General features: G+C 43.1%; 2 protein-coding genes across 2 annotated transcripts in view; one reads left to right on the forward strand and one right to left on the reverse strand.

The window, feature by feature from the left end:
• Positions 1-44: 44 nt before the first annotated feature.
• Positions 45-4,463, forward strand: LOC135517316 (gamma-soluble NSF attachment protein-like). The gene is made up of 12 exons (XM_064941507.1): positions 45-262; positions 611-678; positions 883-967; positions 1,121-1,138; positions 1,255-1,285; positions 1,513-1,622; positions 1,784-1,850; positions 2,039-2,109; positions 2,189-2,267; positions 2,403-2,482; positions 2,752-2,881; positions 3,452-4,463. The coding sequence occupies exons 1-12, from the start codon at positions 210-212 to the stop codon at positions 3,584-3,586; spliced, it is 927 nt and encodes a 308-aa protein (XP_064797579.1). The 5' UTR covers positions 45-209; the 3' UTR covers positions 3,587-4,463.
• Positions 4,464-4,666: 203 nt separating this feature from the next.
• LOC135517315 (piezo-type mechanosensitive ion channel component 2) overlaps positions 4,667-22,976 on the reverse strand; it is a 156,865-nt gene continuing 138,555 nt past the window's right edge. The window contains exons 28-51 of the mRNA XM_064941506.1: positions 22,312-22,421; positions 22,025-22,105; positions 21,451-21,554; positions 19,975-20,104; positions 18,708-18,770; positions 17,640-17,806; positions 17,078-17,271; positions 15,267-15,446; positions 13,727-14,245; positions 13,258-13,516; positions 12,760-12,942; positions 12,302-12,569; positions 12,032-12,164; positions 11,685-11,832; positions 9,564-9,778; positions 9,214-9,372; positions 8,858-9,005; positions 8,502-8,690; positions 8,216-8,308; positions 7,818-7,987; positions 7,061-7,177; positions 6,639-6,718; positions 6,278-6,488; positions 4,667-6,013 (exon numbers count right to left, since the gene is read on the reverse strand). Of these exons, the coding sequence (XP_064797578.1) occupies positions 5,758-6,013; positions 6,278-6,488; positions 6,639-6,718; positions 7,061-7,177; positions 7,818-7,987; positions 8,216-8,308; positions 8,502-8,690; positions 8,858-9,005; positions 9,214-9,372; positions 9,564-9,778; positions 11,685-11,832; positions 12,032-12,164; positions 12,302-12,569; positions 12,760-12,942; positions 13,258-13,516; positions 13,727-14,245; positions 15,267-15,446; positions 17,078-17,271; positions 17,640-17,806; positions 18,708-18,770; positions 19,975-20,104; positions 21,451-21,554; positions 22,025-22,105; positions 22,312-22,421 (4,177 nt within the window). The 3' untranslated portion in view covers positions 4,667-5,757. The remainder of the gene's footprint in view (positions 6,014-6,277; positions 6,489-6,638; positions 6,719-7,060; positions 7,178-7,817; positions 7,988-8,215; positions 8,309-8,501; positions 8,691-8,857; positions 9,006-9,213; positions 9,373-9,563; positions 9,779-11,684; positions 11,833-12,031; positions 12,165-12,301; positions 12,570-12,759; positions 12,943-13,257; positions 13,517-13,726; positions 14,246-15,266; positions 15,447-17,077; positions 17,272-17,639; positions 17,807-18,707; positions 18,771-19,974; positions 20,105-21,450; positions 21,555-22,024; positions 22,106-22,311; positions 22,422-22,976) is intronic.

A 22,976-nucleotide genomic window follows, 5' to 3' on the forward strand; every position in this document is an offset into this window, starting at 1 on the left:
GTGCAACATTGTGACGTCATCGCAGTATATGAGTAGAAAAATAAAATGCAACTCACGAGCTTCCGTAGTCAACACACTGATGAAGGAAAGGTCTCCTGAAACCAGTAACGGCAACATCTCACTACATTTTAGCCAGTGAGAACTTAAATATTAATAATTGTTTCATTACATTATTAGTAGACTACACAGCAGAGCTGCCACTGGACCAGATGGCTGCGAAAATCAACGAGGCGCACGACCACATTGCCAAGGCTGAAAAATAGTAAGGAAATTTCGCTAGCTAGATGACGTTAGCTAGCGAGATTGCGTTTGAGCTATTACAGTAGGTAGTCAGCCACTATCATAGTATTGGTAATCGTGTATTGTGAAGTACCTATGTATAAAACAAATAGCATAGGATTGGTATTTTCAATTTAACAAGCTAGCTTGCCATTCTAGATAGGAAGCCAGCTGAGCTGCACTGCAGTTAAGCCTGTCGGTATCACTTCATCAATACTAGGGCGTCCATACCTGTATTACATCCTATAGCAAATCCATATGATTGTAACTTTTTTCAGAGGCAATGCTGCTGTAATGTTTGGCACTGAATATGATTCATTTTTTCCCACAGTTTAAAGACTAGCTTCATGAAATGGAAGCCTGACTATGACAGTGCTGCATCAGAGTACTCAAAAGCAGGTATTGTATCCCAGAGGTTCATACATTCTATGCAGCAACAATTTGGACCTGCATGTATGTCCCCTACTACAACAACATTTGATAGTCTAGTTGGGCAATAGCACACTGTCAGTAATATTAGGCTATATTGCAGAAGTGTTGCTCAAGTTGTCTTATGATTTGGCTTATTATAAATGCATGATGAAGCATTCCCTTCTCGCCCAGCTGTTGCCTTTAAAAATGCCAAGATGCTTGAAGAAGCGAAGGAGGCGTACCTGCAAGAGGCAGAGGCACATACCAACAACAAAACGTATCCTTTCACTGCCAATGGGGAGGGAGGCTTATAAATGGTTTTGCAGGTTAGTTTTGAACAAGGTAATTGTATATGCTGTATTTGAACATTGTGGCCCACAAAGATCTGATAATAACATCAACGTTTTCTTTAACTCAACTCAATGTACAGACTTTTCCATGCAGCCAAGTGAGTATAAAAGATCTAGGCCTATCTTATGTAATGATATTAATAGAACCAGAATGACACTGATTTGTCTACGTCTGGTTGTATTTAATGTTGCTAAGTAGATCTTTCTGTTACAGAGCACTTGAGGCAGCTGGTATGATGCTCAAGGTTAGTTTTAATGTGATAAACATTATTGTCAATCATATATACTTGTTATCAGAGGTCGGGTGAAATTTACTGTTGCGTTTATGCCGTAGTTTTTACGTTTTTGTTGCCCCCTTCTGGATTAAAGGCTTTGTTTTTAGCCAGACGCTTTTGACACATGACATGACTACGGTTTTAATATTAACTAGCTACTAACGCTAATCATTGACAGACATGTTTTTTCTCTCCAGGACATGCAGAGGATACCAGAGGCTATTCAGTATATTGAGAGAGCAAGCATGATGTATGTGGAGAATGGCACACCAGACACTGCAGCCTTGGCCCTCGACAGAGCTGGAAAGTATGTACCGGTTGCCAATATTGATCGTCTTAGACGGTCTCTCAAAATGAATTCCCTGTCAACATTGGCATGTCACTGTAAACGTATGATGATGCTCGTTGTTATTCCTCGTTTTGATGCTTAGGCTACTTCAGTTAAAGTTGCACTTTTCTTTTTTCCAGGCTAATCGAATCACAGGATCTAGCAAAAGCAGTGGATCTGTACCAGAAAGCTGCATCAGTGTTTGAGGTACGACTTGAATCTTTGATACTAGAGAACACCAATCATTGAGTTGCTTCCAAGCCACAGCCTCAGTTCAGGGTCACATCTGCAGGAATCTCAGTCTTATTTCATTGATATTGGATATATATTAATGTGATGAAAAGTGACCAAATCAATCAAAATATACTTGATATGATGAATGTATATTTCTGCAGAATGAAGACCGTCTACGTCAAGCTGTAGAGATGCTGGGGAAAGCATCAAGACTTCTCGTCAGGCAACACAAGTAAATTCCCACCTGCTTTAGATTGTTCTTCCTTTCCTACTCATTCCCTTCCGGCTAACTGTTGTTTTTGTCCCGTCAGGCTTGATGAAGCAGCAGTGTCGATTCAGAAGGAAAAGAACATGTATAAAGAAATAGAGAATTACCCAACGTGTTTTAAGGTGTGTTTAAGGATCTTTCACTTATTTAGCCTGATAAAGACAATTGACTGTGTTCACAACTGAGCAGACTCTGTTATTATTACCCCTGTTGTGAAGATTAAAACCAAATGGTTGCCTGTGTATTTTCTTCTTCAGAAAACCATTGCCCAAGTGCTAGTCCACCTTCACAGAAATGACTTCGTAGCAGCAGATAAATGTGTTCGAGAGAGTTACAGGTACTGACTTTACATTTGTCTAACTAAAAGGTAAATATGAAGGTTATGAATTTTGTTATGTTTGACTAGGGATTCTTAATTCTGGTAACTTACCCCAAATTCCAGAAATCCCGGGTTGAAATATTCCTGGAGTTAGGAGGTAATAAGCACAGAATCTGTGAATACTCCACCCGGGATTTCTGGAAAGATTTCTGGAAAACCTGTGAATTTTGGGAAAGTTACCAGAATTTTGCAACCCTATGCTTGACCATTCTAATCTTTGACCCCAGTCTGCCAGGCTTCAGTGGGAGTGAGGACTGTATTGCCTTGGAGCAGCTCCTGCAGGGCTACGACGAGCAGGATGAGGACCAAGTGCACTGCGTCTGTAACTCGCCCTTATTCAAGTACATGGACAATGATGTGAGTGTTCTGCCTTGTGGCTTATACTGTATGTAACCATCATTCACTTCAAAGCATGTCATCACATCATTTGAATATCTACTTCTCTCAATTGTGTTCTGTTGTCTCCTTTGATCACATTTAAGGTCTTTAAAAGGTATGGAATCATGACCTGTCCTTTCTTTATGAAACCTTTCTCCTAGCCACCCCATAGATGCATTTCCAGGCTAGCCTGAATAATGCAGAGTAATTTATTAATAGAAACAATAGCAGTCCAACTGCTTGCTTACCTGCGTCACCCATCTAGACCCTGCTTTCTTGTTGTTTTGTACGATTTATTATCTTTTACATTTCTTTAGAGCTATTTCTTAAACCTCTCCTGATCAATTCCAGAAAGACACACACACACACACCTGACTCAAACTAACCAAGGGTTTTCCGATTAGTTCATTAGTTGAATAGTTTAGGAAGAGATCAAAAACATGGAACTGGCTTTGGGTACTCAATGAGAGGTTTAGGAAGCACTTCTGAGAAACAAATACTGTAGAGACAACTTGCCATAACCTGACCATAGTGCCAATTGTCTTGCAGTATGCAAAGTTGTCCATCAGCCTGAGGGTTCCAGGGGGTGGTAAGAAGAAGGCTCCTGCTTCAGCAGCTGATGCTGGGGAAGGAGTGGAGGCAGGGGAGGCTGATGAGGATGAGTACGCTGGTGGGCTATGTTAGCCACAGAACCTGGACTTCCTGTCTGGACCAGAGCACTTCCAGTTACCTGTTAAGGATGGGTGTCGGAATCTTCCACACCTCTCCCATTCTCAGCATGCCAGGGGGTCGTGAACATTGCCTTGCCTCCCATCGCCAGATGTACAACTGTAGCACTCTAACCATCAAGCATAACAATGAGTTATGCTCATAACAATAACATAAGCATGGTAATATAATATCACTGTGGAAAATAATCAAACACTACTTAAAGATATATTATTTGTCCCTTTTGGGGTTTACTGCGATTGTAAAATAATGTATATTTTGCTACATTTGAAGTGATATAAAACATTTGATTTTGAATGTTGATCTAGGTTTGGTAATGTATTTGTTGTATTTGCCTCAATGGATCATCAAGGTGTTTTCTCATTCAATCTACAACAGTATGCAACAAGATACTCAATGTGAAAATAATGATTTGCACGTTCACCTTACAATATCAAACTCTGTGCTTCAATGATTGATGCGTAAAGGGGTGGATGAGATGATTTCTGAATTTGTACAGTATGAAGTGTTGAAAGCAGCCATTTCAGTTACTATTGTGTGTGAAGGCACTTATAATGAATCAAATTTATGTTTAGAAAATAATATATTTGGGTAATTGGTATATTATTGTACTTTAGTTTCTTCTAGATTTCAGAATGCCTTTCCATTTGTATTATATGTTATGCCTGTACTTTGGAACTGACTGAAAGCTAGATGATGATTTATGTTTACAACTAATCTTAAAATGTGTGTCAAGTCTTGTGGAGTATGCAGGCTTGGTGTTTGTGGCATGCCCTCAGTGTCTTTACTGAATCAAGTCATGGAATAAAATGGCAGCAGGTCAGCTTTCAAACATTTGTTACATTCAGGTCACTGAACCTCGATAACGTCACAAACTAGATTCCTTACACATGAAACCAATCTATTCACTTACACATGGTGCTGCATTTTCCAATGCATAGATTTGATGGCCTTGGATCACATTTTGGTTGAACATATGAACTTGTAATGTCAAAAACAAGGGGTTTTCAAGCAATCAAATATAACCGACACAGGTTACACACGCCAACGACAGTATCTGTATTTAGGCCCTCAATTCTTAGGTCTTTATAGGGGCGCCATCAAGATGGACATGCTCCATAATATAGAAATATAATTCTAATCTCTATACAGTGTTCATCACATCAATTTTTCCCCTTTATTGTTTCTCTTTCCTAGGTGTACTACAGGTTCAAACAACCAAAAACGTAATCCCTTTCTGGTGAGATGATACACATTTCCTGAGAACGATGTCTGCCACAGCTCCCTTGATTACTCTGTAGAAACAAAATTAACGGCAACAAATTATTGTAACTTCCCACTGCGTGCAGACGTCAATTCAACGTCTATTGCACGTTGGTTCAACGTAATTTCATTGAAATTACATGGAAACAACGTTGATTAAACCAGTGTGTGCCCAGTGGGTTGTCTTCAACCTCTCTTCGTTGTCTTGCTGGAAAAGCCAAAGCACTTCCAGGTAGGCTATTGTAAAGGGAAATATCTTGGAAAATCAAAGTGTCAAGTGTCTCTCCGTCACTGCCCGCTTCTCTTCTCTTTTCCCTTCTCCCGTGTTAGCTCAAGAAAACATGTCTGTTCAAGTTTACAGCCAGCTATCAGTATATTGCACAACCCTTGGTTCATGTTTCCCAATAGGAAAAAGGCCAGACATCTGGAGGCAGGCAGGACAGCTGCAGTCTGTCTCCCTGTCTGTCTGTGACATCTCAAACACACTGACTGATGGCTGCAATTCTTCAGAGTTGTACTAAACGAGTACAAACAAAAAACAGCTTCTTACAGAGGAGGCTGGTGAGGGGAGGATGGCTCATAATAATGGATGGAATGATATCTAACGCATAGAAACCAGGTGTTTGATACCACTAAATTCATTCCGTTCCAGCCATTACTATGAGCGCGTTCTCCTAATTTAAAGTGCCACCAGCCACCACTGTTCTTCAAAGTCCCCTTTCATGTGTAGGTCATTGTTTTTCATGGCAGGTTTGATAGGGAGAGGGTCCCTTAATACCATCCCACCAAAATACAGGGAGTATAGCGAGCTAGCTGCTGGATTGTGCTTTTTTCATGTCTCTGCCCCCCACTAGGTGGCACTGTCATTTAGTTTTTTGGTCCCTGGTCCACTTGATCATAGTCTCTGGTGAGCGGTAGAGAAAGATGAGCTTGGCATATAGGTCTTCCTCCAGCTCCAGCTCGCCCGTCTCTCTGACCAGGAAGATGTCGGTACACAGCTTCAGGATGCGGTCCACGGCGGGCAGCTCCTCAAACATGATGGAATGGGAGATGCCGCTAAAGAACTCGCGCACAAACTTGCCGATGACCAGCACCACCGATGCATACAGGCCCATGATCCTGCCGGTGAGAGACAAAATAACACATTATAAGCCTTGTTATAATACATTAAAAAAGGCACATACATGCTTATGACTAGTGATAAAGCAATATAAATGCACAAAACCTTTTAGAAAGCAACACCAGGGTTGTGTCCAGTAAGCACAACACAACATTTTGAAATGAGCTGGTATTGCCTGACAAACAATCCAAAATGATGATTGTGTGTCTCACTGAACATGAGTTACATGACCCAAGTCAGAACGTCAGATATCCTCCACTCACCCGTATCCTGCCAGGAAGCCCAGACTGGGCGGGCTGACTTTGTCACTGAACACGTAGAGCTGGAGGCCTGCCTCTCTCTTCTTCCCCACCGCAGCACCCCTCATCTGGATCTGTCCCGCCGATGGCTGGTCTACGATCCACCACTCCTGGATCTCACCACTGCTGTTGTGGGTTCTCTCCAGGTCGAGCAGGATGTTCTTGTAGCCGTTGTCTGAAATGGAGATGATATAAACAATACATCAACGGTAATAAGAGGGCGATGCGTCAGTTCAAAACTCAAGTGTTCATTTCAGGACGATGTAAATGTCTAAATGTTTCTATCCATATGAAATCATTCCAGGTTTAAGGATTCGTGCATTACCTTTATGGAGTTGTTCTATAGGTTTGGCATTGGAGTCACTGGGAGCTCTGAGGAAGCATGGGAAGACTTGTGCTATGACCCTGGAGAGTAGGGGAGAGAAAGAGACATGACATTTAAAGATGCAGTCCGGGATCTTAATCTCAACAAAACAGAACATATTGTACGAGTTGGATTTGTAACCTATCATACAATTTGCACACACAAAAAAAATGGATGATGTAGTACACAATTCAAACTGGGACCCATTTTGGCTCGTGAGAACCACTTTCAAAACTGCTGGCTCAAATTATACAAAGTTGTGGAGCATCACTTTAATTATGAATGATTTATCAAGCATCTATAAAAGACCTTATGAAGGGATTATGAAGGCTTAACTAAGCCTGAAAAGTCGTAGTCTGCTTCCCTTGGCATAGGCTACTTACACAGCCTGGTTTCTGGTCCCATTCAGGAGATCTACTAACTCTTGTCGTGTTGTCATATCAAGGTATGCTACATGTTTATCTGTCGCAACTTCAGCTTTGGCTCCAAGACTGAGATTCCTGTTGAAGAGAGAAAAATCCCAATTACAGACAGTAGATATTTTGCAAGTCAAAAATAGTACACCACACATTCTTTCCCATACATATTACTTTGTGCACTCGTAAATGGGCAGATATCTCAGATATTTTACGTCTCTAAAGTACTATGTAATCTATGTGGACCTACACAACACTGTAGTTACTAAGTTATTTGACCAAGTTACAGTTCAAAACACCTTTGAGTTTCTAAGAAGTGTGTGAGTGTTGTGGCTCTATTCAGTCTGTAAAGCTGAAGCATTACAGATTCCCCGATAGAAATGTAAAAGGTCATTTCCGATTGAGCCTGACATATGCAGCGTTTACCGTGAATGCAGCCTCCGCTAAAGCGTGAACATTGCCTATAAATTTAAATCACTGTGTAAAGTCGAACTTCCATGATGCGGATTGAATAGAGGTTTGGTTCTCACTCCGATAGTGAGTATGTTTCCATACATGTGTGCATTCGAGTATTGGTTCCTCCAGGTTAGTGTTCATCAGGGCACGCAACGGAAAACAGTTGAAAGCGTTTTGCAACGCTAATGAAAATGATTATCTTATTGGACTGTTTCAGTCTGTTTTCTTCCCTTTTGGTGCCTAATGAACAGGGCCCTGGTTCTCTTACCTCTGGATGGTCCAGGACATGGTGACAGGGAAGTATTCCTCCTTGCTGAGAACATCCATAAGGTTCTTCCTGCTGGGGGGGCTGATGGTCCACAAGGAATTGGAACTGCCCTCCAGCTCCGCCACAGTCACATCCTCTGACGTGTAGGCCTCCAAGAACTGCATCGCTGACTGCATGGATAGAAGTATGGAAATATTAAAACACACAATACTTACATTTGCAAGTCCCTGGTGAGTGGGAGGAGAAAGGCCTTAATTATAGTAATACACAGTAATATATTCAAACCAGAATGTAATAGTATTCAAACCTATAGCGTCAAAAGATATTTGAAAAGCTTGAGAAATCTGGCCTAAAATGAAGATTCAGAAAGCAATCTTTAAAATGGGTGGTTTTCTTACCGGAATGTAGTTGTACGAATTCATGAAGTCTGAAAAATCTGCTTTGCTGATGTCCTTCAGTTGATTTTGCTGGGCACTCATAGTGAAGATGGGCTGAAGGAAGAGATACCAACGTTAAGATACTAAAATCAGATAGTAATGTGTCAAATTCTAAAATTAACAAATGGCAATAAAGAACTGATACTGTCAACCAGGGTGTCAATTCCATTTAAATTCAGTCAATTCATTAGGTAAACAGAAATAAATGGAATTGCCCCAAACCCTGCCTTTGACACAGTTTTCATACCTGAAAGCCTCCCAGGGTGATGGTGACCGATACGTCCAGAGGTTTGTTGACCACCCCGGCCACGGACTTGACCAGCGACATGAAAAGCAGGGGGAACCAAACGATGCAGATGAGCAGCATGACGATCAAACCTCCCATCCCATACTTCACCACCTTCTTCTTCTTCTGCCCGCGAGGCTGGGGGTACCTCTGGTAAACAACACACATACAGGATTAAGCCTCTGAAAATAACAAATTGTTCAGGGAAATAAATGATCAGGTTTAGTTACAGTTTTTATGAACATTTGATAACTTTTGGCGAACCTACATAATTGGTGCCTTTATTTTTATAGTGCTTTTCAATGCAAGTAACAAACCTTCTCTGACATCCTCCAGCACTTGAGAACAAAGATGTGAGCGTAGATGTCCTCTACACAGATCCAGCTGGACAAGCTGAGAGTGGTGTCCGTCCACACCCAGTCCATCACCGCTCGCAGCTCTGTCAGGAACGGGACCAGGCGGAACCTGGAAATCAGGAATATTTAGGACAATGTTAGGGTAATGTTAGGACCAACAGTCAATATAAGTTATGAACCAGCTTATGGCAGGCAGGTATTGGGAGCATGTGCCATCACTGATTAAGTTTGTCTCATACCTTTTTCATAAATTCATTCAATTCTTGATTATGCTGTCGTCTTGTGATTGTAGTTACACTAGTCTTCAGCGCACTCACCCTTGGAAGAGGAATAGGTTGAGGTAGTTGTAACTCTTGGTGAGAAAGTTGCCCAGGACACGGGTGGGGTAGCCACAGCGGATCTGATAGGCCGACAGGCCAAAGTAGATGCACTTGACAAAGTACCACAGCTGGGCCACTGTGTTCTTACTGAACCGTCTGGTGTTTAAAATGGAAACAATGTTAACAATAATCTTTTGAAGTACCTTGAAAACATTCACCATTATGCATTACTTACTAATGAAGCAACCATTTAGTAAGCAATATACAGTATTTAAAAGAAAGAGGGAGCTGGTTATGACTATATGGATAAATGACTAAATGTTAATGTTATCTCTCCACATTCATACCTTTCTGTGACTCCAGGCAGGATGAAGAACATCCAGAAGTGGATACCGAACACCAGGATGACCTGGAAGATGACTTTTCCCATGACAGTCTTGCGGAGGTAGAGGGCTCGGTCGATGATCATGGTGCCAAACTGGATCAGTACCATCACCAGGAAGGCCTCGGGAACCTGGTCCTCCGACAGGGAGGAAGTGATGTCAGCTGCGGCAGAGTGTTTCTATGAGAGACAGAAAGGCATGTTATTCATTTGGAAGGTTTTTGTTTTCCTCAATGGTTCAAGTTCAAATGTGTTCTTGGCCATTTAGGGAAAATTTCAATTCATTGCACTTGGTTTCAATCACAAACACAATGAATAAGAACAGTTTATAGTAGAAAGTATTCAGACCCCTTGACCTTTTCCAAATTTTGTTAGGTTACATCCTTATTCAAAAATTGATTAAATTGTTGTTTTTCCTCATCAATCTACACACAATACCCCATAATAACAAAGCAAAAAACAGGTTTGTAGAAATTGTTGTTATCAATTTATTAAAAATAAAAACCTGAAATATTACATTTATGTAAGTATTTAGACACTTTACTCAGTAATTTGTTGTTGCACCTTTGGCAGCGATTACAGCCTCGAGTCTTCTTGGGTACGACGCTACAAGTATGACACACCTGTTTTTACGGAGTTTCTCCCATTCTTCTCTGTAGATCCTCTCAAGCTCTGTCAGGTTGGATGGGGAGCGTTGCTGCATAGCTATTTTCAGGTCTCTCCAGAGATGTTCGATCAGATATACGTCCGGGCTCTGGCTGGGCCAAAAGCCACTCCTGCGTTGTCTTGGCCGTGTGCTTAGGGTCTTTGTCCTGTTGGAAGGTGAACCTTGGCCTTTGTCTGAGGTCCTGAGCGCTCTGAAGCAGGTATTCATCAAGGATCTCTCTGTACTTTGCTCCATTCATCTTTGCCTGGATTCCTGACTAATCTCAGTCCCTGTTGCTGAAAAACATCCCCACAGCATGATTCTGCCACCACCATGCTTCATTGTAGGGATGGTGCCAGGTTTCCTCCAGATGGCCAAAGAGCTCAATCTTGGTTTCATCAGACCAGAGAATCTTGTTTCTCATGGTAGGAGAGTCTTTAGGTACCTTTTGGAAAACTCCAAGTGGGCTGTCATGTGCCTTTTATTGAGGAGTGGCTTCTTTCTGGCCACTCTACCATAAAGGTCTGATTGGTGAGTGCTGCAGAGATGGTTGTCCTTCTGGAAGACTCTCCCATCTCCACAGAGGAACTCTGGAGCTCTGTAAGAGTGACCATCAGGTGGCCTTCCGGGTGGCACAGTGGTCACCAGAGATTCTGGGTTTGAGCCCAGGGAGTTCCATGGGGCAACGCACAATTGGCCCAGCGTCGTCCGTACGGGAGTTGCAGCGATGAGACAAGACTATAACTACTACCAATTGGGGAGAAAAAAGGGTAAAAAAAAGAGTGACCATCAGGTTCTTGGTCACCATCTCCAAGTCCCTTCTCACCCGATTGCTTAGTTTGGCCAGGCGGCCAGCTCTAGGAAGAGTCTTGATAGTTCCAAACTTCTTCCATTTAAGAATGATGAAGGCCAATGTGTTCTTGGGGACCTTCAATGCTGCAGAAATGTTTTGGTACCATTCCCCAGAGCTGTGCCTCGACAAAATCCTGTCTTCGACACTATGCGGACAATTCCTTGCACCTCATAGCTTATTTTTTTTTTGCTCTGACATGCACTGTCAACTGTGGGACCTTATATAGACAGGTGCCTTTCCAAATAATGTCCAATCAACTGAATTTACCACAGGTGGACTGCAAATAAGTTGTAGAAACATCTCCAGGATGATCAATGGAAACAGGATGCACTTGAGGTCAATTTCGAGTCTCCTAGCAAAGGGTCTAAATACTTATGTAAATAAGGTATTTGTTTTTAATTTATTACACATTTTCAAACAAATCTAAAAATCTGTTTTCGCTTCGTCATTATGTGGTATTGTGTATAGATTGCTGATGATTTTTTATGTATTTAATCCATTTTAGAATAAGGCTGTAACGTAACAAAATGTTGAAAAAGTCAAGGAGTCTGAATACTTTCCGAAGGCCCGGTATATATCAAACTTACCCCAAAAGCCCAGAAGCCGAAGACGATGATGATAAAGTCAACAGTGTCGGCCAGGAACATGAGCACATAGACGTCTGTCACAGCACTGTACTCTGGGTGGATCAGGTTGTAGAAGAACTGACGGATGGGGATGTAGATCTCCAGAGTTCTTAACGGAGAATGAACAAAGATTTACAAACAATTATCTGGTCACGTAAACAAGGTAAACTAAATACTTTATGAACAGACAATGTTGTTTTTATTACCAATTTAATATCCTGAAAAGTGACTGAATATTGTCAGTTAGAATAAAAGTGTAATATGGCACCTTCAAGTCGATATCCAAACATGACATCCAGACCACCTACTTCTTGACAATGAAGCTCTTGGCTTTGATGAGCTGCTCTCTGAGTTTGTCCAGGATCTTCTCCTTCTTACTCCTCTGCTGGACACTCCTCACACTGTCCCCTCTCCGTAGGCTCTGCCTTGAGCTCATGCTGTCTGTGGAGTGACTAGGTTTGGTGAGGTTTGGAAGACATGGGCCTCACAAATGACATAATTAAAAGTCTAGACACTTCCCCCAAACGAGCCCAATAAGAGAGTTATTCTTCAGCACTTAGGAGCCAGTGTGACCTCACCTCCTCTGGAGTGGCCGGAGCGCAGGGTGCGCTGGGAGAGGTGGGAAGCGGCGCTGGAGCTCTTGCGGCGCAGCTGGGTGGAGGTGGACAGGGAGTGGAAGCGGCGGGGGAAGCGGGCGCGTACCGATTCCAGCAGGGAGCTACTGCCCCCCGAGGCCTGCTTCTCCACACGCCTGGAGCTGGACCTCTTCTCCCTGTCAGGGTGGTGCTGCTTAGGGGTTTCTCCCCCTCCTCCCCTGGGGTCATCCTTGTCCCACAGCCCATGACACTGGAGGTTAAGAGCAAAGAATAGAATGGTTATTACACCAGTGTGCTAAATATAACCGTGTATCAATACAGGTAATAAGTAACAATTAACAATGTAGTTAAAGGGGTAGTCCCCTTTTTAAAAGTTGTATTTATTTTTGAAAGAAACTCCCTGAAAGGAATAACCATGTAGCTAAAGACTTAGTGGGCACCTTGAGAATAGATCTGTGGAAGAACAGAGCTAGCAGCTGAACCAGGTCATAGTGCACGTATCCCTCCTTCTTCTCCACACCGATGATGTTGGGAGGGTGGAAGGGTTTGGACATGTCCAGCTCAATGTTTTGGTTGAAGGGGAAGAAACCAAACTGGAAGAAGTACTTGATCACGATGGTGACCTGGTGGTATAGTGAGATCGGGGAAACCCTTAAAAATATATAGATGCATGACTCAAAACATGTCTCTATAAACACTATTAATTGAGTACAGAGTAGTAGAATTGAGTTTATATCATAAAAGAGCATTATTTCCAGCCTGAACAATAATTGCATTTTCATAGCTGGATAAAACAAATATATTTATGAAAATGTGCAATTTATAATATTAAAGGTATTGTTCACCCTCATTCATTTGAGTGACCTATCCCTTTAATATTGCATGGGACAAGGAGTAAGGGCAGATTTACATTGATAAGAACCTGACTGTGTTAATACCTCAGTGTAGACGATGGCGGTCATCCAGAAGCGTTTGCTGGGCCTTGGGACAGACAGCATGGCCCAGAGGAAGATGAGGATGGGCAGAACGAGTGTGGCCACGGACGCTGAGATCATGTGGTTGAGGATGATGACCAGGAAACACACCATCTCTGAGTGGGCCACCAGCATGTTGTAGAGAGCATAGAGCAGCTGGAGCAGCGCCGGCTGGTTGCCGTAGAAACGCTCAGAGTCTTCCAGCTCCTCGTCGTAGAACATCCTGATGGAGAGAGAGAAAAAGGGAGCGAGGGTCTATCAAGGGGGACTCTAAAAACCTAAATCCTTTGGAATTGTCAAATAAGCAAACTAATCCGAACCTCGATTTCTGGCTTTCTGATAGCCGAGCAATTAACAATATTTGGTAATGCAATTGGCAACACAAGACTAGCTTTGACTAAATAAAAAGACTAGCTTTGACTAAATACAATACCTATTGCGTAGCAGATCGCTGGCGGTCAGCTCGTGGGTGAGCGAGGGAAACGTGGTGCTCGTGACGCCCGACAGAAAATCTGACTTCTCGTCAGGCGTCACCACAACTAGCCTGTTCTCATGATGGGTCCTACTGGATGAGACCTGCTCGGCCTCCTCCCTGTCCAGGCCTGTGGCTCTGCTGTATGAGGGGGGGATGTCTGTGTCTGTGGGGGTGTTACCGGAGAGGTTTGCCTGGTAGAGCTGGAGCTCACTGTGGTGGGCGTAGCACGGTCCCCTCCCCCACACTGCAGGTTCGGTCTCTAGAACCCTGTCCCGGCTGTCCCAGTCCATTCCCCTAGACCTGGAGAGAAGACTCCCCTCATGGTCCAGGTACAGCCCCATGGAGGTGGAGGTGGATGGGGTCTCGGTGTAGGAGGAGTGAGGGTCCTGGAGGTCCTGGCCTGGCTCCTCTCCTGTCTCTTTGATGGGGTTGGTGGTCCCCTGGCAGGAGCAGGTGGCTGTGCACTGGATGTGCTCACTAGTGGGGAGAGAGAGGCAAGATAATGGAGCGGTTATGTTCTGGAACTCATCTGTCCACAAGTGGGCAGTGTTTAACCTGTGTAAGAGATTTATGAATTGCCTGGATGGCCATAGAGAGGAAGTACAGTGGAGATATTTGTATGGATGTGTAGTGATAATTCAGATAGAACAGTAATACATGTATTTGTCATGATTTATCATGAAATACATGTGGAACAAGGTATCAGCCAATCAGCATCCACAACAGGAACTATGCATTGTATAACCTAATTTACTCAAGATAATGAAATGACACAGAAATAGTGTTTGTTCAGCGGTGAGAGGAGAGAGAGAGAGAGAGAGAGAGAGAGAGAGAGAGGTTGTGACAGACTTACACACTGGATACAAAGGCTGTCCGTCAGCACTGAATCAGGGAGTCACCATGGTAACCGCCCACAGCACTACACAATCACCCACCTCATGTCTACTCCCCCTTTTTCTCTCCTTATTCTCAATATAATCTGACACCTGCACTGACTAACAGACAATAAAGCTCTTTACAGTTTACACTGCAGTCGCAGATGACATGTTTGAACAGCGCTAAGAGAAAAGGGCAGCTTTAGCACTATAGTCCTGTAGCCAGGAAGTGGATTTGATGACAAGAATATGACTTGCCAACAATCTAAGCCTTTGATTCAGAGGGAGGAAGAGAGTGGTCCTGAGAAATGCTCTTCAAGGAGAGATGAGGCTTACAGTGGTTTACCCATATGAGACACACTAGTACCACTAGCTTTTTGGATCAAGGTAATACATCACGGTTAGTGACACAAATGGTAAATAGGCCAACAAAAGACAAAGTGACAAAGATGCCTCATTGTCTACAGTCAGTGAAAGGAGGAGAGAGAAGCGAGTGAGGGATCAGGAAAGAGACAAGAAGAGATGTGGGGTGAGGGAAGAGAAGACTGACGGTTGATGGGGCAGAAGTGTAGAGTGAAGGATGAGAGGAGAGAAGTTTAAGTTGGGTGTTTGTAGTTTCTTACCTGGCCTGGCTGTCTCTGCTGTCGGTTGAGGAGGTGGACTCTAGGTCTAGGCCTTCCATCTTGCAGAGTTTAGGATGGGCACGCTCGCTGGTCCTGGGCATCTGGATGCTGTCAGGACCCATATCAGTGTTGTCCAGTGTGGAACGACAGGAGCAGAGCAGGGTGTTATCTGTGTACGCACTGGAGAAACACACACAGACAGATGGAGTTTGTGGAATGGTCTAAACAGACTATGGACCATGCATAAACTCATACAGTGTGTGTGCGCCTGCACCTCTGGGTATATGTGTTTCTATCTGTGTATGCCTTCATGTCTGTCTGTCTGCTTGCCTGTGTGTATGTCAGGGTGCCTGTGAGTGAGTGTGAGTGAGTGAGTGTAAGTGAGTGTGTGTGAGTGTGTGTGAGTGTGTGTGAGTGTGTGCGTCAGGCCAGAGTCTAGACAGAGAACAGAATTCCCCGTGGGCACTAGTGCACCCAGAACAGAGCTGTGCAGTTTCAAGCTGCCAGGCTGGTTTTAAACCCTTCATAAACACTCCATCACATACCGGGAGCTTGGCACTCTTCAGTCTTAAATAAATAACAAACTATGACTAAAACAGACAATGTGTGTACCAACAAGCAGCGTGATATCAACACAACACCAAAACATAACCACTGAATATTGAATAATTGTTCTGTCAAATGGTAATGTAATGTAAGTGTTTATCACGTAATGGTGTCCATGCTGAGATGGGATAACTTGAGCAAGGCTTGGGTTTTATTACACACGGATGGAATGCAAATAAATTGTTCAATTATCTGTTCCACCCGCAACATTCCAATCTTTTTTCTCCCAAATTTCGTGGTATCCAATTGGTAGTTACAGTCTTGTCTCATTGCTGCATCTCCCGTACGGACTCGGGAAAGGCGAATCCCGATTGCCGATAGCATCCTCTGGATATCAATCCAGCCAAGCCGCACTGCTTCTTGACAATGCCCACTTAACCCGGAAGGCAGCCGCACCAATGTGTCGGAGGAAACACCGTGCACCTGGTGACCGTGTCAGCGTGCACTGAGCCCGGCCCGCCATAGAAGTCACTAGTGCGCGATGAGACAAGGACATCTCTGCCGGCCAAACCCTCCCCTAACCCGGACGACGCTGGGCCAATTGTGCGCAGCCCCATGGGTCTCCCAGTCGCGGCCGGCTGCGACAGAGCCTGGACTCGAACCCAGAATCTCTAGTGGTACAGCTCTCTGCGCCACTCGGGAGGCCTCAACATTCCAATCTGACCTACTGTCATCTGCACAGCATGACATCGTTCAAAAACAGGCAATATCTTGTACCTGATTCTAGAGTCTGTTTGGATTGTATTATATAGTCTCCCTTGATGTTTTGAGTATTATAACTGAATGATAGTAAGCAGTGTGTGTTTACTATAATATCTTTGGAGTATCAAGAAGCAGCTGAACAACCTTGTCTGCTGATTCCTCAGCCATCACCAGCTATCAAATTGAAAAGGATTTCCTCTACTTGATGTACTTTAATGATGACAAGAGGTGAATCAATCTCATCATTTCTTATGAGTACGAATAATCAAATCAATGAGTATGAATAATCAAATCAAATGTTATTTGTCACATGCGCCAAATACAACATTACAGTGAAGTGCTGACTTACAAGCCCTTAACTAACAATGCAGTTCAAGAAATAGAGTTAAGAAAATATTTACTAAATAAACAAAAGTAAAAAATGTAATAAAAAGTAACAATAATTACATAATTAAGTAGTAATATAACTGTAATAAAAAGTGTATTTTCCTCAATTCCATTACCTGGACAGGCTGTCATGAGACACCATAGGGTCTTGGCTCTCCAGATAGGCACAGCTCTGCCGCTTGGCCTTGTGGGGGATGCAGTCCTGGCACGTATCCTCCTCGGTTCTCTCCAGGCCAGACTCAATGGACGCAGCCTTGCACATCTGCTTGCGGTAGTACACGTGGATGCTCTCCCGCGAAGGCTTGTTCCCCTGGAACATTACAACCACGAATGGCTGTTAGAATTGTTTGCCCTACACCAACTTCATATTGCGTAGCCTGTAATAACAATGTAATAACATTGGAAATAGGCAATTCCAATGTTATTACTATGCTATTACTAGAAATAGGTACTATAAATACCATGGTTCTAAACAGTATGAAATGGTAAATAATTATGCAATGTTAAGTGGGGACCAAATGGTTTTGTTACTAGGAAGAGACATTTATTCACAGACAATCTTCAGCTGGATTCTCATTGAACTGTCCACCTGAGGTATCAGGTAATATGCCTTATAGTACAGTAAGCATCACAAAATACATACTCAGAATAGTCTACACCCCCTGGCCGTGACCTTACCTTTTTGACCTCGTGAGTGAGCATGCAGCGCTCAATGCGCAGCACGGTGGAGATGTCCAGGTGTTCCTGACACATCGAATTGATCCAGGCTGTGAAACTGTCCAACATGGCCAGGAACAACACCCAGGAGAATTTGACGATGTTGAAGACTCGCTTCAGGATGTTGTCTGTGGATGGGGAGGAAGACAACACACATCTTTTAATAGCCAAGTCCACATCAGTCTTTTTTCTTTGTGACTTACAGTACAACTGTAACTTAATATATAATAATAATATATCCCATTTAGCAGTAACTTCATTGATGCAGAGGGCCATGTGTCATGGGTTGGGTTAACTTTTCAAACAGGGTTGGGGTCAAGGAACTTAACCCAGGAAGTAAACTGAAATTCCATTTCCAATTCCACATCCATTTCTACCTTTAGATTTTGTGGCATAGAGAAAGTTAAGATGTCAGACAGGGGAGGTGATATGAATAATACTCTGAGTAAAAGAGGATGTTTTGGGATTTTCACCTTCCAGACATTATTTCCTAAAAGGTCTTAATGATGAAATGCCTATGTATGTTATGTTGTAAATTTGATCATGAATTATGCCCCTATTTCAGATTACTCTGATGTTTTTCTTACACTGTACACAATGATTTATGAAAACTTGCTTGGTAGGTCAATGTCCTCAGTGTGGTTTTACAGACGTGTTTAATACATTTTATGTACACACTTTATTTGAATATTTATGAAATGCATATTGTTATATTTGGTAGCACTTATTTTTTTCCCCTTCACCTCCAACCCCTTTAGATGCGTGGAACGGGTGTGGGTGGGGCTAGGTCTACATAAGGGTGCAATTTTTTTTTTTACTCACAAAAGCTCTGACGAAGGTCGTAAGGTCGATACGTAAAGCTTTTTAAAGATCAGTGATACTATCTAGAGCAGTGTGCGGGTTCCTTCTTCCTCATCTATCCAACTGTTTCCATGCACCTGCACAAAAGTTAGCTCAGATGTGCGAGTGCCTTTTGAATTTTCAATTCCACACCCTGAAAGTGACTGAAATGGTTTGAATGGCACCTACCTGGTCCGTCTTTCTTCTCCTCCATCTCCTTTTGATCCTCCACTTCAACAGTAACATGAACAGCTGGATAGAAAAGAGATTGAAAACAGAATGTTTCAACAAATTCATAACATTTTTAAAATAAACATATCCCTTGCTGTAAAGTCACAAAGCTGCAACCCAAAAGTACCTTTCCAAACAAAGGACGCTCCATTGACAACCCATTGAAAGGGTACTTTTTTGTTGCAGAACAAGTTGTTCTCTATCTAAATAGCCTATCCAATACATTGTTGTCCCCTCCCAGACCTCATGTAAAACGATTTGGCTAAAGTGAGAGACCGTACTGTATTCCAGCCACATTCACAGTCAGTCCAGCCGTCACATGGGATGAATTGACCATATCTAATACAACATGGCATCCTATATTTCAGACCCAGGAATGCCTTGGCCTTGACTGGAGTTGGAGTTGGAGCTGGGCTGTGGGAAGGAGGGAGGGAGGGTAGAAGGGGGAAGATTTGGCGGAACTGTGGACTGGACACAGCATGGCTCCCGTTAAGGCTTCAGTAAATCGTTAAGTAGGTGCTCTTGAACAATGCAAAAAAGGGGCACAAAATGCCCATTCATGAGAAGTCGAGAGCCTATAACATCCCGTCACGGAGGCGGAGAGAAATCCTCAGGGGGTGAAACGTACACTTTAAGAAAAAAAGGTTCCAGAATAGTTTTTCGGCTGCCCCCATATGAGAACCCTTTTTGGTCGCAGATAGAACGCTTTTGGGTTCCAAGTACAGCAGAACATCTACATGGAACCCAAAAGAGTTCTACCTGGAACCAAAAGGGGTTCTTCAAATCGTTCTACTATGGGGACAGCCGAAGAACCCTTTAAGATTCTAGATAGCACCTTGTGTTACAGAGTTCACTGTAACACAACAAGTGATGGACAGACAGATGGTGCGAGACGATGGGAAACATTGGGAGGCAGGGGCTTGATTCCCAGAGGAACTGCTACGCAGGTGCGCGTAACGATGGTGGCAGGTGTGAGTAATAATGAGTAAACTGGCGACATTGAGCACTGGAGAGAGGGAGCAGGAGTAGACGTGACAATGCTAGCATATTAAATCTCCTACACTGGGTTGGATTTGCCTGGTTAAACCAAACTGAATGCTGCACTCACCAATGTTTGACATTTGCACAATGTTCAGTCTGGTTAAACCAGGCTAAGGTTGGAAACGGAGGAGACTGAAAGCCTAAGTTATCTGCTTTGAATGAGAACTTGGGTCCTCCTCCATACCTTCCCTCGAGTCCTCTTTCCTTGGCTTGCTGCTGCTCCCTTCAGTGTATTTCTTCCAGAAGCGGCGTTTCTCCTTGCTGCGCTCCTTCATAGCCGTCTTGGAGTCGGTGATCCAGGCATGGTACACAAACTGTGGGGAGAAAACGTTAACAGCCGCACTTCTGGACTGGTGATCAAACACAATGTGTCCAGAGACTCTGTTGAAAGGATGTTTGGCTCCCTAATTGTGACACCCACTCTGCTACATACTGAACATCCGTTAAGAGATTTGATCTTAGCGTGTCTGGTTCATGTTGACAAACTTGCCATTGGTGAGCAAGTGTTTAATCAAAAGCAATGGGACTCAAATTAAGTTCACACACTCAAAACAAAATAGTTGAGATGAGTGTAGGAAATGTCAGGATTAGGCAGCCAAAGAGAAAATAATCTAGTCAACCAACCAGTAACTCAAAGGTAAAAGCAAAAGCCATTGACAGAGTACACAATACAGTTTTAGGGGGTGTTTTGATCCAATGAAATGGAATGTAAGGGCATGTGTTTATGTCAACAGGACAAAAAATGGATTTACAATGGAATAAAGCACCCCTCAAGATGAACACCACCAACAATTACTAGTTTGAGACCAGGGTTGGGGTCAGTTCCATTTTCGTTCAGTACATTTCAGTTTACTTCCTGAAATTGACCCCAAACCTGCTTGAGACACAGACCAATCCCTACCGAGAATTACCCTGGAAGAAAAGCCACCACCACACATGCATATCTCTCTCCCAAAGCAACAGTTCACTGCATTTCCATGCATCATCAGCGGTGGCCATTTTGTCATGACTCAGCAGCATCTTGTGAAATGGAGCGGGGCTGTGGTCTTTGAACAGAACTTTATTGACATCGTGGTGATGTTTTGGAGTGAGAGTGGAAAATGCGTGTAACGTCGTGAGAAAGTGGCTTGGACTGGAGTGCTCAAGGGGTAAAGAGTATACACACAGCATACACAAGGGAAATACAAGATGGAGACCTAGTAGTGAGAGTACCTTGGCTGCCCTCATTATATACTGCAGAGCAGTTTTGGGCAGCTTAATGATACACTTTGGTAAAGCCAACGAGGCAGAGACAAACTTTCGGATTGCTCTCTACAAAGGGAGGACAAAGCAGGGGTGAGAGTTAGAGAACATAACATTTGTCGCAAATAAAGGTAAAATAAACAGAAATCACGACAAAGGATGTTAGCAGTTAGTACTTAAAAAGAAAGAAAGTTGTTAAGTGCCGAAAGAACAAACAAAATCAGGGAATTAGCAAAAGAACGACTTGTTACTTGTCTGTTGTAAGAACAATTACACATTAGAAATCGGTCCAAACAGAAATAGAAGCAAGCAGTCCCTTTTACATAACCGAAAAACAGTCCAACTGGTTTCGATGGACAAAATTCTATATTCTCAATGCAGGACAATGGTAAAGGGGTAATTTCCTATGTTTGAGTACCTGAAATGCAGACTTCTTGGGTGGCTCTTCCTCCTTTTTATCCTCCTCTTCCTCCTCTTCTTCACTGTCAGTCTCAAACAGGTAATAGTTACCACTTCTCACCACTGAGAAGGGAGTGAAAGACAAGGTTAAATGTTACCTACTTACACTAGTCCACCCGTGTATTACATTGTACACACATATATGAATGTAAAGACAAACATAAATCAGATATGGTATTAATCTTGTGTGTCAATAACAAATTCATGCACTCTTAGAAAAAAAGGAGCTTTCTACAACCTAAAATCATTCTTAGGCTTTTTCCATAAGAGAAACCTTGGAAGAACCATTTTTGGTTCCAGGTAGAACCCTTTTGGGTTCCATGTAAGACCATTTCCACAAAGGGTTCTACGTGGAACCAAAAATGGTTCAATCTGGAACAAAACAGTTTTATCCTATGTGGACAGCAGGAGAACCCTTTTGGAAACCTTTTTCTAAGAGTGTTTCCTAATTTATTTACATGTAACTACAGTCACTGTATCTTACTGAATTGGAATATTGGAATATTGAAATAGAAAGGTCAAAGTTCACTCACTGGATGCATGGTCCACCCACGGCCTCCACCACTGCTTCTTTGTCTTCCCCCTGCTCTTCTCTTTGTCAGTATTTTCTTTATCTGAAAAACAACTTTTTTTCTTGCTTTCAAAGTACTTGATGATGTGAATGGAATGTGTCTGTATATGTATTTGTTGTGAGACTGTGATGAGTGTCTTCAAACAGACTTATCATTCAATCAATGCAAAACTGTATAGGCCTACATAGAAGATCATCCAAACATGGCTGACAGTGCACTCGTTACTCAAAGCCCACTTGCTGTCTCACCTTCATCATCCTCCTCCTCATCCTTGGCGTCTCCGCTTTCCTGCACCAAGCTCAACATCCTCTCCTTGCCTCTCTTGAACTTCTGCTGCCGACTCTTGATGCGGTCCATTCTGATTGGACACAGAGATAGAAACGTTCACAAATGACCAATAGTCTCCGACCACTGTATATTTAAGCAATAAGGCCCGAGGGGGGTTGTAATAGGGTTAGTGTTTGGCTTGGTGTCAGGACGTGTGTGGATAGAATAGGGGTTAGTGTTTGGCTTGGTGTCAGGATGTGTGGGGATGTAATAGGGGTTAGTGTTTGGCTTGGTGTCAGGATGTGTGGGGATGTAATAGGGGTTAGTGTTTGGCTTGGTGTCAGGATGTGTGGGGATGTAATAGGGGTTAGTGTTTGGCTTGGTGTCAGGATGTGTGGGGATGTAATAGGGGTTAGTGTTTGGCTTGGTGTCAGGATGTGTGGGGATGTAATAGGGGTTAGTGTTTGGCTTGGTGTCAGGATGTGTGGGGATGTAATAGGGGTTAGTGTTTGGCTTGGTGTCAGGATGTGTGGGGATGTAATAGGGGTTAGTGTTTGGCTTGGTCTCAGGATGTGTGGGGATGTAATAGGGGTTAGTGTTTGGCTTGGTGTCAGGATGTGTGGGGATGTAATAGGGGTTAGTGTTT

The sequence above is a fragment of the Oncorhynchus masou genome, chromosome 28, assembly GCF_036934945.1.
Source record: "Oncorhynchus masou masou isolate Uvic2021 chromosome 28, UVic_Omas_1.1, whole genome shotgun sequence".
Taxonomy (NCBI): Eukaryota; Metazoa; Chordata; class Actinopteri; order Salmoniformes; family Salmonidae; genus Oncorhynchus; species Oncorhynchus masou.

Excerpts from the sequence above, each read along its gene's own strand:
- LOC135517316 (XM_064941507.1), top strand. The coding sequence starts at position 210 with ATGGCTGCGAAAATCAACGAGGCGCACGACCACATTGCCAAGGCTGAA. Across the intron at positions 1,623-1,783 it reads GCCCTCGACAGAGCTGGAAA|GCTAATCGAATCACAGGATC; the intron begins GTATGTACCGGT and ends TCTTTTTTCCAG. Across the intron at positions 2,882-3,451 it reads TCAAGTACATGGACAATGAT|TATGCAAAGTTGTCCATCAG; the intron begins GTGAGTGTTCTG and ends ATTGTCTTGCAG.